This window comes from Manacus candei, unplaced genomic scaffold, assembly GCF_025592945.1.
Source record: "Manacus candei isolate 608988 ecotype Guabito, Panama unplaced genomic scaffold, ASM2559294v1 h1tg000015l, whole genome shotgun sequence".
Lineage (NCBI taxonomy): Eukaryota > Metazoa > Chordata > Aves > Passeriformes > Pipridae > Manacus > Manacus candei.
The window spans coordinates 13,001,468-13,014,075 of NW_026138063.1; the positions used below are offsets into that span (position 1 = coordinate 13,001,468).

The window sequence follows — 12,608 nt, forward strand, 5'->3', positions numbered from 1 at the left end:
GCCGGGGGGCGCCCTGCGCGCGCGGCGCTCGCGCATGCGGGGTAAGGAGAGTACGCGGGCAGCGGGACAGACACACGGACGCGGGGACACACAGACGAACACCGGAAATCACACACACGCGGACACCGGGACACACACACGGACACGGGGACACACACACGGACACCGGGACACACACACGGACACGGGGGACACGGGAGGACACGCACAGGGATACGGGGGCACACAGACACGGGGACACAGGGACATGGAGACACACATGGACACAGGGATATAAGGACAGAGGGATAACACACGGATACACACAGGGACACACAGACACAGGGACACACATACGGGCACAGGGACACATGGACACGGGGATGGGGACACAGCAGCAGCACGCAGGGGCTCAGTGCCTGCACAGCCACCCTGCCTGTGGCAGCATAGGGGATGAGGGTTACAGCAGCACCGTCCATGTGAGGAGGAAGATGGGGACCTGATGAAACATTGCTGAAATAATCTACCCTCAAAATCTGACACACTTGGGAGCCACCATGCAGCTGTTGGTATCCTGGTGTGTCCATCACCCTTACAGCCTGAGAATGAGGGTGGAGTGCTTGATTCTGTGTCACAGGAACTGTGGCATTAGGATTTGAAAGTTTAAAGGGATAATGACTTAAATATGGCAATTGTTTCTGATCCCTCCTGTCTCAACCTCCTCCAGCTAGTGAGATTAGTGGCATACTGACTCCCTGCTCAGCCCCTGTAGCCCTCCCAGGGCAAGAAAGCTCTCTGCAGCACACCCACACCACCAGGGTCCCACCAGCGTGTAGAATGTTTCCAGCAGATTTACAACATTCTGCATCCACATGGCTGTTTCTTCATGCTAATAAAAGCAGCAGGAGCTGAGTGTCACTGCCACCCAAAGCCACAGTGCACGTTTGCTGGCACGGCTCAGGCAATGGCGGGGTGCCCGCACATCCAACCCCAGAGAGCTGGAAAGAGCTCCAGGCTCCTGGAGCAAACCATTTCACTTCAGCCATGGCTGTTATGTTGCATTGCATTCCTGCTCTGGCAGTGCCACCACCTCAGAGGAGGTCATGCTGAGCCCTCCTGCCTGCTCACAAAGGCCACGCAGCTGGGAAGGTACAAAAGCCCCAAAGCAGGTATTTTTGTTTCATTTTTAATGAGTTGCATGAATGCTATTCAAGCAGAGTTGTCCTGGTGCCTGGTGAACACCTGCCAGGGCAGATCAGTGCCAGCAGGCACCTGGCACTTGGAACAGCAGGGAGCAGGGTGTCAGGCAGAGCCTGCTGTCTCTCCAAGTTCAGGGAAAAGCCTCTGGAAGAGAAAACAAGGGAGCAGACCCATCTCTTTCTGTCTGCTTACAAGTATAGTCAGGGCTGACCTCTCGGAAGTGCAGGACCAGATTCCCTAGAGGCAAGAGAGGACACATATAGACACCTGGGATGGAGTGATGCTGAGTTTCTGGACATTTTTAGACTTAAAATACAAAGGGAGCCAGATCTGATTTCTAGCAAGGAGGTCTGCTGACTTAGCAGCAGCATGTGTCTACAGCCCTGCACTGGGAAACTTTCAAGACCACAGTGTCAGTTCCCAGGCGGCAGGAACAACCCACCATGTTGCTGCTGCTAAGGCAGTGCCAACAGACACTGTAGATTCCTAGCAGGCCCAGAAACATCAAGACAAAAATGGGAAAAACACCTGGAGCTGTGTGATAAATGATTTTTTTCCCAGGACTAATACTTGCACATCACATCTCATACCCTTTTCCATCCATGAACTGGAGGACTCACAGCAACAGCAGAGGTTCATGTCTGCACTTCAGGGTTTCTTTTCTTCACCCATTAGCACTGACTCAATTGCAAAAGTCAGAGCAAGGCAAAAAGAAAAGGGGAAGAGTGACAGAGGGAATGATAGCAAAGAGTAACTCTGGGCTGGCAAACTATAGTTAGCAAAGAGGTTATTAAATTTCTCAGTTACACAGAAATTCTAATGGATAATAAAGCAAGCAACAAAGTTCATCGCTGGTCTGGTGCTGTGTCACTGTGTGCTGGGAGTTACATCTCAGCAGGGCAGTTGGCCTGATCAGTGGGAATCATTTTGTCGGTGTCGATCTTGTAGGACTGGAGAACACTCTTCAGGTGCTCCACAGTTTCTGGGTGCAATTCAGGAGCTCTTGATAAAATCCAAGCGTAGTCCATGTGGAAGAGCCAGAGGATGTTAGTGCAGGAGTAAACCAGTGAGTAGTTTTCATAGTCGGTGGAGACAACCCAGTAAGGGGCAGCAGGCATGACTGGGAGAGAGAAGGGCACTGTGAGTGTGATGCAAAACCAACTCTGGATGGCTCTGCAGCACTACAGCCACAGCTCCTGGGGCTGTTCCCACTTTGGCTGCTCCATAACTGTGGTCAGTACAGGGAGCTATAATTTATACAAGCCTACCAGGACTCCCTGTTCTGCCCAGACAAACTCCAGAGAGCCACAAAGCCCTGACTAGGAAGGACTTGCTGGAAAGTTAACACTATGACCTGAACAGCTCACCTGGGCCACTGAAAGCCAGCCCAGCTCATACACGTGTGAGGGTTCTTGCTGATGGGAAGGAGCTGACATTGGTAATCCAAGAAGCACAAACCACTACCCACTGCCACGGGGAGCCCTGGCTCATGGAGCCAGCTGGAGCCCAGCAGTGGGAATGAGTATAGCTCAGCCCATCCCAGCTAAGCCAAATTCCCTTCTCCATCAGGCAGCTACACCCAAAGCATCTGCTCTGATGACGGACAGCTACTCCACCTTCAAACCACCAGGTGGAAAGCAAAGGGGGGTCTAGCAGGCAGGTGTAAGTGCCCTGGGGTTTATTTCTGATGCCCTTAGGAGTGCCAGGCACTGTTCTCTGGGGTTCACGCCTGGTGAAGGTGGTTGGGGCTACACATGCTGCAACTGAAATGGCTGTGGGTGATGTCTTAGAAGCACAAAATGAAGTCTAGCTGTGCTCATGAATAATCATTGTACCTCCTTTGCAAGTATCCCTGCTCCAACCCACATCTGCAAATAAACCTTCTGTGAGGGAGGGCTGTGAAACAGCCAAGGAAAAGGTGTGAGGGAGCAGAATAAAAAGGGATTCAAGAGGAGACTGATGCTCACTTTCCAAAGTGTTGCTGCGGACAGAGGAAAGTGCTGTGTAACATGAATAAAAGCCACGGGCACCAGGAGCCTCCCCACCACACACTTACACCAGTTAAAGCGGACGCCCAGCTTGGCTGGCTGCTTTACATCCATGTGCATGAGTTCTCCTTCAGCTTCATTGACTCTGCCATTGGAACTAAAGGGAGAATGACAAAGGTGAGAAATAAAGTCAGGAGAGTGGGAAATAATTATGGTTTTTTGCTTCCACTAAATCATCCCTCCTGACACATCCACTGTCAGGAGGTGGCTGAAACAGGCACTAGTGAACCCCAGCATTCCTGGAGGGACAGCTCACCCCTGAGGATGAGCTGCACCCAGGGCACAGCAGATCCTGGGCCAGGCGCAGCAGGTCAAATGGTGTCCCAGGTCAAACCACCCCAGCACCCCAGGCTGCCTCTCTCCAAGTGCCCCTGCAAGTATGGTGTCCTTTGGTGCCAGGGTGACAATGACAGACAATATGGAGAGCAAGACCTCTCTGTATGGGATGGGAGAATCCCAGCACTGATTTTAGATGTGCCAGGGAGCAGCTCAACTCCTACTAGTTGTGGAAGGCACATGTTCACATCTGTTTATTTACCTGCGTTTTTTCCAGGTCACTGCACATTCCTCCTCACACAAATTACCTGTACCTGTGTGGTGAGCCAAGGTTTGTTTGGCTGCTGGTTTGGAGCACTGCCCTGCTGGCAGCAAGCCCTATGACTTGGGCTGCCTATCTTATAATTTCATTTTCCCCTGTATGCCTCAAGACCTGGACGCTGCCTGCAGGGCAGGAAAGTTTCCTGCTTCCCTGTGAAACAGGAACAGCCAAGGAGGCAAAAGCAAATCCTGTCAGCAGCAGAGGTCAAGGGGCTGATACTGACCCAAAACATTCCTGATATTTCAGGGTTCTGAGCTGCTGCAGTGGGCACAGCAATGGTTGGATTAACATCCCACAGATCAATGCAGGCCCAAATGAATGTCCAGCTGTTTGCCAGGCACTGCCCCAGCAGTGGAGCTGCTGAGACAGTGCTGGGCAGTCAGTGAGAGGCAAGGATACTGCTCTCTCCGGACACAAGGGATGTGTTCCTACATAGTTGTTGTTATTGTGAGCCAGAACAAAGTGCCCTTGCCATGCTGGGAGCACAGGGGACAGCGCTGCGTTCACCGCTCTCTCCCTCTCATTCATTCAGCCCCTCACAGCAGCAGCCCATGACAGCCAGGGCTGGTGATGGAAACAGATGAATTCTGCATCTGTCCATGCAAAAATCCAGGAGGGCTCAGGATAATTATAACCTCTCAACTGTAATAAAGGAAAAAGCATTCACTTGGCTACTGTTTTAAACTGATATCGACTGCTGATCCCCTTACACAGCAGTTACTACCTGTGCACGGTAAATGCTCCAGAAAACAGTTGACAAATATTTAAGTAAAACTGACCCAGATGTTTCACCTTCCCTGCCATTTTTCATTGAGTCCCTTTACTCTGGAACAGAGAAAAGCACAGGGCACAAGCACTTCTCAGCATGCAGGAGCACAAGGTGGTGGCTGCCATCCCATAACCAGCCCCTGGGACAGGATCCAGGGTATCCAGCTTCTTAGCCATCACTGGGGATCACAAATTGGCCAGGGGATAGACCCAGGCTATTTCATACTGAATATTGAAGTCACCATGTGCTCTTGATTTATTTTCTCACCATTCACCTTGGACAATGAGACAGAGACTTGGTGAGCCCCAAGGAAGCACTGGCAGGAACTAGAGACCCACATCTCTGCCGTAACCCCAGCAAAGCCCCTTATCCCAGCAGACCTACTGCAATCCGTCTGCACCCCCAGACACAGAAACAGGCAATTTAGAGAAAAATAAACACCCATAACAGCAAGGGAGGTGACAGAAGTGCCACTGCTGCAGTGAAAATGTGGCCCGAACGCAAACACTTACAGCATCTCCTTGTTGATCACCTTGAACTTCCCATTCTCCTTCAATGAGTAATTTGCCTGGATGCAGCTTCCTTTCTCAAAAGTTGAGGGCAGCTTCTCTATCTCATACCATTTCCCCAAATACTGACAGAAGAAAGTTTAAAGAGATGCTTTTAGCATGAGTGGGCTGAGACAGAGAAGCCCAGCTCATTCGCCAGCACAGTTTTTGACTCTCTATGGCACAGGGAGTGTGGAGGGGTTGGCAGAGGCACAGACCTTCCCTGGCAGCTCCAGCACAAGGCATTGAGATTGGACCTGCCAACTTCCCTATGCACCCATGGAGTTTGCCATCAGTCTCATACCCCCTTAGCCTAACTCAATACCCCCTAAAAGACTGTTAGAAAACTTTTCACACCTTCTCGATATCGAAGTCTTCTTGGACTGATGGATCTGGGCATGGTCCCATATGAAACATCTGGCTTTTCCCAAAGCTGAAGACGCTCAGCAGGACTGAGAGCCGCACTGCCGTGCCCAGCATGGCTGCACTGGGATGCAGGCAGCAAACAGACCTGAGGAGAAGGAAAATAGCTGAGCTGGGGCCTCCCTGGAGCAGAACTTTGTGTGAAATACGGCATGAAAATTAGGATGTGTGCAGCAGAACACATCAGTGGCACAGCAAGGAGGAAAGAATCATGAGAAGAGCACAAAGGCACTGTGCCAGAAAAGTGCCCAGCTCAAAATGGCCTTAAGCCCTGCCAGTGCTCAGGCTGTGCCTAACAGCTGTGCAGAAAACCAGGTGAGTCTGGTGAGAGCACTTCAACTCGTCACCCACATGTGACACCCAGCAAGATACAGGGATGATAAACCTCCGAGGACACACAGGAGCATCATTGTCCAATGCTGAGGCAAAGGGAAATGAAGAGATGTTTGCTTTAAAATGATGGAGCACAAGGAATGGGATCCAGAACCGGCACAGAGCTGGGACCCTGGGAAATGGAAGCTGGCAGTGTACACCTGCAGGAACCTGCATGGCAGGAGAGACATCCCCATGGATGCCAGGGCTGCCTGACACTGCAAGGTGGTGTGAGAGACAGCACAGTTGCCTCTGGAGGAGTCGTTGTGTGCAAAGACATACACAGTACTGCAGGATGGGGAAGTTGGTAAAGATTCAAATCAGCACCAAATACAACATGAACCAATCCCCAAAAGCATGGTGTGATGAGGGAAAGGACAGGGTTTCCTGCAGAGCAGAAGCAGGAGCTGTGCTGCTCATACCCAAGCAGCCCCTGGATCCAGGATGCTGCCCAAGTGCTTTGGGTTCTGCTCGAGCAGGTTGGCATGTACAGACCCTGCAGCACAGGGCTGCTCTGCTTCCCTGGCCAGAAACTCCTCTGCAGGAGCAGTGGTAACATTTTCCCCAAGTTTAAAAGAAAAGCCCAGTCTGTCTCCAGCAGCAGGAACGAGCCCCACTGCAGACCAACATTTCCCATTTTGAATCTCTCAATTCAGAAACGTACCTTGTGAATGAGGAGGAGTGATGCTCTGCAGAGGACCAGGGCTGCCAGGAACAGCTCTGTGGTGAGCTCTCTGCTTCGCTTTATAAGTGTGCTGGAACATCATTATTCAACAATGGCACAAGCCACTCCCTGGTCCTCGACGTGTTTAGGTTTTTTGGCAGGCCAGTCAGCTGCCTTAGATCTGCAGCTGGAATGAAGCTGGAGATGGGCTGCAACTTGGCTGCTCACCCAGGCAAACAAAGGCACCTCACGTGTCTGGGTATCGCCCCACAGCTGCGGAGCTCTCTGCCTTTCAGCTGCTCACAAGAGCCTCAGGCCTGGGTGCAGATGGCAGGGGAAGGGGAGAAGTGTCACAGCCTTTGAGAGGGGCTGGGGACAGCAGCAGCTCCTGTCCTGCTCCCTCTCATCCAGGAGCAGCCAGCCATGCTCCCAGGGGGATGTGCAGCCTCCTCTGCCAGGGGCCACTTGAGCCCTGGAGACCCTCTGGGCCACTGCAATGTCCTTGTCCCCACCACAATCACTTGCAGGAGTACGTGAGGAGGATTAAGCAGCAGGAGACATCACAGGTTTATCTGAGGAGCTGTAAGACCTTTCAGCAGTTTTTCTCTAGACTTTCAAATCTCACTATGGGGAAAGATGCCGGTGCAATTAATTCCATGCTGACCTGGCACTTTTTCCAACAGGTGCCCAGCAAAAGCCTTTGACAGCAAAGCAGCCATCTGTGAAGGCAGCCAGTCCCAACAGTTATGCAAGGATAGCTGAGTAATTGACAGGAAGTTCTCTGTGTTTAATTACATTTTCTTTTAATCTGATCTCTGTGGAGACATTCTCTCTAGGTGTGTTTTTACACGCATTTTACATGCACTGCATGCCTTACATGCACACACACACTCTTGAACTCCTGGCTGCCCAAATGCCACCCCAAGAGCCACAGATAGCTCAGTCCTGTCCCCTTCTGGGGCTGTGCAGCCAAGGTGTGCCCTGAAACATGGCCACAGCTGAAGTGCTCCCAGGACCTCGATGGCCATCACAGATGTGCAGGGCTCATCCAACACAGACCCAGCAGCACCAGCTGGGGGTGAATAGCTCAGGGGAGCACCAAGTCCATGGTCTGCCACAGTGCTTGGCACAGGGCAGGGGAGCATGCAGGGGCTCTCCCTGCCTGCACACAGCTCCATTAGCTCTTGGGCAGCCACCCATGTCCCTGATGGGGTGGCTCTGGCTGCCCATACCAAAGTCAGAGGTGTCCTCCAGACTCTTTGCAAGCCCCACAGTCATCTCTACCTCTTGTGATAGAAACAGGTTAGAAATCAGAAAATCGGTGTGAGCATTGCCCTGCTTCAGTGCACTGCAGAGATGGGATTCCCCATGCACAGCAGACCAGCAAGAGCAGTTTTTCTGCTGAGCTTGGCTGACCATATCCTGCAGAGTAACCAGAGGAGAAAGCCCCACAGAATGGCCAGCCTTGGCTCAGCCTTGTGTGCATGAGTACAACCATGTGGAGGTGTGTCTGTGTGCATATCTACATCTGCACGTGGAGCATTCTTCTATGGGATGAAGCAGGGACTCCCTGATGGTGGTGGCAGTGATGGAGTGGTTCTGCTGCAGCAGGAGGGGCTCATGCTTGCACTGGTCTACAGGCACTTCCCAGCACCCAAGAGCTGCCCTGCAATGCTGGCCCTGCCAGAGATGTGGCTGGGTGGCTGGGCACTGCCATTTTGGCTCCTGGCACCCTGCAGCCAGAGTCACACTGAAACAGCAAGGCATCCACTCAGCCACGCTCCATGGAACCAGCTGCAGTAGTCTACATTCACCTGGGACATGGCCAGGAGGCTGTGAGGAGACAAGAGCCACTGTGAGCTGATGCTCCTTGAGCCACCAAGAGTGGTGAGCACAGGTGGGGTGGGCTTTGCCATAGCCATCACCTCCCTCACAGCCAGCACCAAGAGCAATGGAAGAAAACCCATGTCTTGGTAGGAGACACAGGGATCCCACCTCCAGCCAAGGGCAGCACACTCAGGAGCTCAGGGGCTGCAATGGAGTCCAGCTCCCCCACTGGCTGGTGCCAGCCAAGAGGCACCCCCTGGGTGCTGAGGCACTGCACAGCTTGAGGCACAGGTGATGAGAGCTGACAGCCAAGCTCGCTGCCCCTGCTGGGACCCGTCTCTACACAAGCACTGGCTGAGGCTTCCCCAGGGGCACATTTCTGGGCTCTGCTTGACCACAGCGGGAAGCACCCAGATATCTGCTGCTCCTCTGTTGGAATGGAGCAGGCTTGGGCTGTTCCAGCTGAGTCTCTGCTCAGGGCCACCTGGCCAGAATGTGTTCAGTGGCCATGCCAGGACTCTCCTATCATACCACCTTCAGCACCCACCAGCACCACTCGCCTGCACAGACCAAGGTGTCTGTCCTCAGCCCGCAGCAGGACTCTATTCTGAGCTCATCCACCTGTGCTGCACTCCAGAGCAAGGGTCCAGAGAAAAGCATAACCTTATAATTGCACCTAATTGTGGGGTGGGAACAGTCATCTCCACCTGGTAAGCAGTTTGTACCCTGGAGCAGAGGAGGGGAGGCACATCAAAGAGCAGGAAGCTGGAGCAGGGGTGGGAGGACAGGAAGGAGGAGAGCTGGGGAGAAACCAGGGCAAAAGGGGGGGGCACCAGACATGTTCGGAATGCTTCATGCAAGATTGAAGCCTCCCCCACATTTCTGGGTGATGAGGCAGCTGCAAGGCAGGCGGGCAGGGCACGTGCACAGGACATGGACAGGGAAGTACCACAGGGGCTGCAGGAGGACAGGGCAGCGCTGCCTGTGCGGCACAGGGGTGTGGATGGGGTGGGCAACATGCACGCGTGGGGAGGCAGGAGTGGGTGCAAAGCATACAGAGGGTGAGGTGGCACGAGTCACACAACATGTCCAGGGTGGCAGCTGAGGCAGCACTGTGCATGGGGCACTTTCAGGTGGGCTGTGTTGGCTGGGATAGTCCCGTGCTGGCAGAGACAAGGCTCACTGGCCCCAGGAAGAGGAGACAATGGCACTGAGTGCTGATAGCAAAGAAAACCCCCTGGTTAGAACAAGCTGGAGCTGCATATAAAGTTCAGGCATCTGAGGGCTGGGACAGGGCAGTGCCACTCCACCTATGACATTCTACCTGCAGGCAACCTGGCTTAGTCGAGAAGTGAGATCGTCCCATTGCGTACCCCAGACCACACAGAAATCTGCTTTTGGCACCCACATAACAGAGAAGCTTCAGCCAGCCAGGCCTGGTGGGGACCTGGCTCCCCAGGGAAAGACTGTCATATCATACTGGGTACCCAGCTGGGATTTCAGCCGCTGCAGAGAAGCCCCCAGAAACTTTCCACCTGCCTTGAGATGAGAGAGCAGCTGGAGAGACATTGTCCTCTCAACCCTGTGATGACATCCTTGGCATTTCTTAGGATAGTCAAGAAGCTGCCCAAGCTCTTATCAAGAGAAAAAGCGTCCAGTGGAAGCACTGCAGGGATCAGAAGCTCTGGGCATATACTTTCCTTGTAGGACACCACCAGTGCCAGTTCTGGTAGCTGCTAGCCCAGGGTTCCCTGCCTATCCCCACAAGGAAGTTTTCATCTCCTGATAGTGCCTCAGCAGCCCAAACTCACAGGGGCTGGAAAGCTGCCACAGACATGGCCATTTTGTGCCATTCTGCATGAACAGATCTTGTGTGCAGGCCTGCTGCCTTTGAAGACCCAGTGTTGGAGCCTCTCTGTGTGACCTGCAGTGTTGAGGCATCATATCCTGGGAACCAGGATAATCTGGGAGTCCCGAGAGTCCCACCACGGAGACAATGTTGTTTGCATAGCCAGCTCTTCCCAGCTCAGGACATGCCTTCCCTTCCTTCCTCTGTCTTTTCTCTGGCAAGTTCATTTTTGGTGTTTTTCTTCCTCCTCTGAAAGAAATGAGGCTTTGGGTTGGTCAGACAAGTTGCAACATGTATACAGAAACAAAGATTAACTTGCAGGAGATAAAACAGAGAAAAGGAAGACAGGTGGGAATTTTCCTCTGTTTTCAGGAGTGGTAAAAAGTTCTTTGAAATCCATTTATGCAAAATGGTGTCAAATTTTAAATTACACTTATGACAGCAAAGGAAGTAAACAGACTCTGGAAGCGTGAACTGGCCTCTGGGATATGGGAATTTGGTCCAGTGCAAGTGCACAAAAGATGTTGTGATTCATCTATAAGCTATTAGTGAGTAGCTCTTCACCCTGAAAATTAACCAGTTATGTATTCAAAACACAAGAAACTAAAGAGAGAGATTTAAGAAGCTGGAAAACCAAAAAGGATATTATTATTTAAGGGACAAACCCTAAGGTGAAGGACCAGCATTGTTTCTGGCCTGGTTGAAGAACTGCTTGGCACTGCTGCCACGATCCAAGTCCCTGCAGAGAGAGGAGCCAGAGGGATATTTATTCTTCAGAAAGCAGAAAAAAACCCAAAACAGAAGAAAATAAAGGTCTCTGTATAGAGAAATACATTGCAGAGCTGGATCAGTGGTAAAGCTTTGGCTCAGTGGCAAAGCTTTGGCTCGGTGGCATCTCACCCCTGTGGATGGGCTCCCCATAAAAACCAGAGTTCCAGCAGTGTCCATAATCCTGGACATCCGGTGTGTCCCAGTGCCCCACACCAAGGGCAGCCTAATGCTGCTAAATAAGGTAAAAAAGTTTTGTTGATGCATTTGCTGCTGCGTTCTCACAGCAGACACCAGGTTCTGGCAGGGCAGGTGTTCAGCCAGGTCTTGTCCTCACAAGGGCAGTGAGGAGTGCACAGCAGAAGGGGGCAGAATAGGACTCCTCCAGTGGATGTGGGAGCAGATCCCATGGGCATTTACCAGACTCCCATGGGCCCTGCCTGTGGATGCCTGCTCAAATTTAAATCTTATGGGCACTGCAGGGCCCTGGCTCCGTGGCTCAGCTCAGCTCAAGGTGCTGCTCTCCCCTCAGATGGGTCCTCTTGTGCCCTGCTGAGCCCAGCCCAAAGAACACCCCAGCTGCCCTGCTCTGCATCCCCTTCTCAGAGGAGATCTCACACACTCCCCAGCAGATTCATGATGCTTTTCTCTGGACCAGCAACCTCCAGCATACTGAAATATATTATAAATGGTCTAAAAAAGGTCATTAAACATGCTTAGAGAGCACCTTCTGCAAAGGGATTTTCTGTTCCCCTGGAGGAGGCACAGTGATCTGTTCACGGAATCACCAGCTCTGTCCAAGAGATGCTCGAGGAAGGCTATTTAAAGCCCACAGCCCTATTTTCTGCAGTTAAGTCATATTTCAGCCCTTAGCTCAGGGATGCGTTAATGCAGTTACACAATTATATTTTCTATGACCTATATACAACCTACATCTTCCTCATGACACAGATTTATAGTGTGTGGGTAATTGCAGCTCTGCTCACGGAGAGAGAGAATGGCCTCCACTGCATTAAGAAATGCAATTAGGGAATCTCCTGCAGATTATGCTTCCTGCCAGCCAAGCGAGAAGCCCTTCAGCAGGGACACAGGATACCCTGCTGTGGGAGCACTGCAGAGCATCAGCTGCCAGGAGTGCAGAGTTCAAGGGTGGCCTCAGACCCTCAGATATCCCCCACTCATAGGCCTCAAGGCTGTTTTATATTTGTTTTATATATGCACCAGGAAGACCCAGGGGCAGCACTTTGGTCCTGATGGACTTCTCCACCAGCCAGCACAGCATTTCCACTCTGTATCTCTGAGCCCCCCAATCTCACACCACAGGTCAGAGGAGAATTTTAAGAATGCCCTTTCTCAAAGAGCAAGTCACATCCCTCTGCACAGGCTGTGGAGCACAAAGACACTGGCATATGTGTTTGGCTTTGCCCATGAATAGCTGCATTGAGGCCGGGCCTGAGCACACACAGCTTGCATTGAAACACAGGCCTAAGTGTTTGCTAGACTGGGGTTTATGCTGTACAGAAAATAAATAACATAAATTCAGTGGTCAGTAATTTTGATGCA

At 52.0% G+C, this 12,608-nt stretch overlaps 1 protein-coding gene across 1 annotated transcript; it reads right to left on the reverse strand.

Annotated features, from left to right (window-relative positions):
* Positions 1-1,949: 1,949 nt before the first annotated feature.
* On the reverse strand, positions 1,950-6,690 carry APOD (apolipoprotein D). Its single transcript, XM_051781390.1, has 5 exons — positions 6,602-6,690; positions 5,500-5,653; positions 5,107-5,228; positions 3,236-3,324; positions 1,950-2,299 (listed from the first exon to the last, which is right to left on the reverse strand). The coding sequence occupies exons 2-5, from the start codon at positions 5,620-5,622 to the stop codon at positions 2,064-2,066; spliced, it is 570 nt and encodes a 189-aa protein (XP_051637350.1). The 5' UTR covers positions 5,623-5,653; positions 6,602-6,690; the 3' UTR covers positions 1,950-2,063.
* Positions 6,691-12,608: the final 5,918 nt, after the last annotated feature.

Coding starts and splice junctions, on each gene's coding strand:
- APOD (XM_051781390.1), bottom strand. CDS start 5,622: ATGCTGGGCACGGCAGTGCGGCTCTCAGTCCTGCTGAGCGTCTTCAGC. Junction 5,229..5,499: donor AAGACTTCGATATCGAGAAG/GTGTGAAAAGTT, acceptor TTCTTCTGTCAG/TATTTGGGGAAATGGTATGA. Junction 2,300..3,235: donor GGGCGTCCGCTTTAACTGGT/GTAAGTGTGTGG, acceptor TCTCTCTCCCAG/TCATGCCTGCTGCCCCTTAC.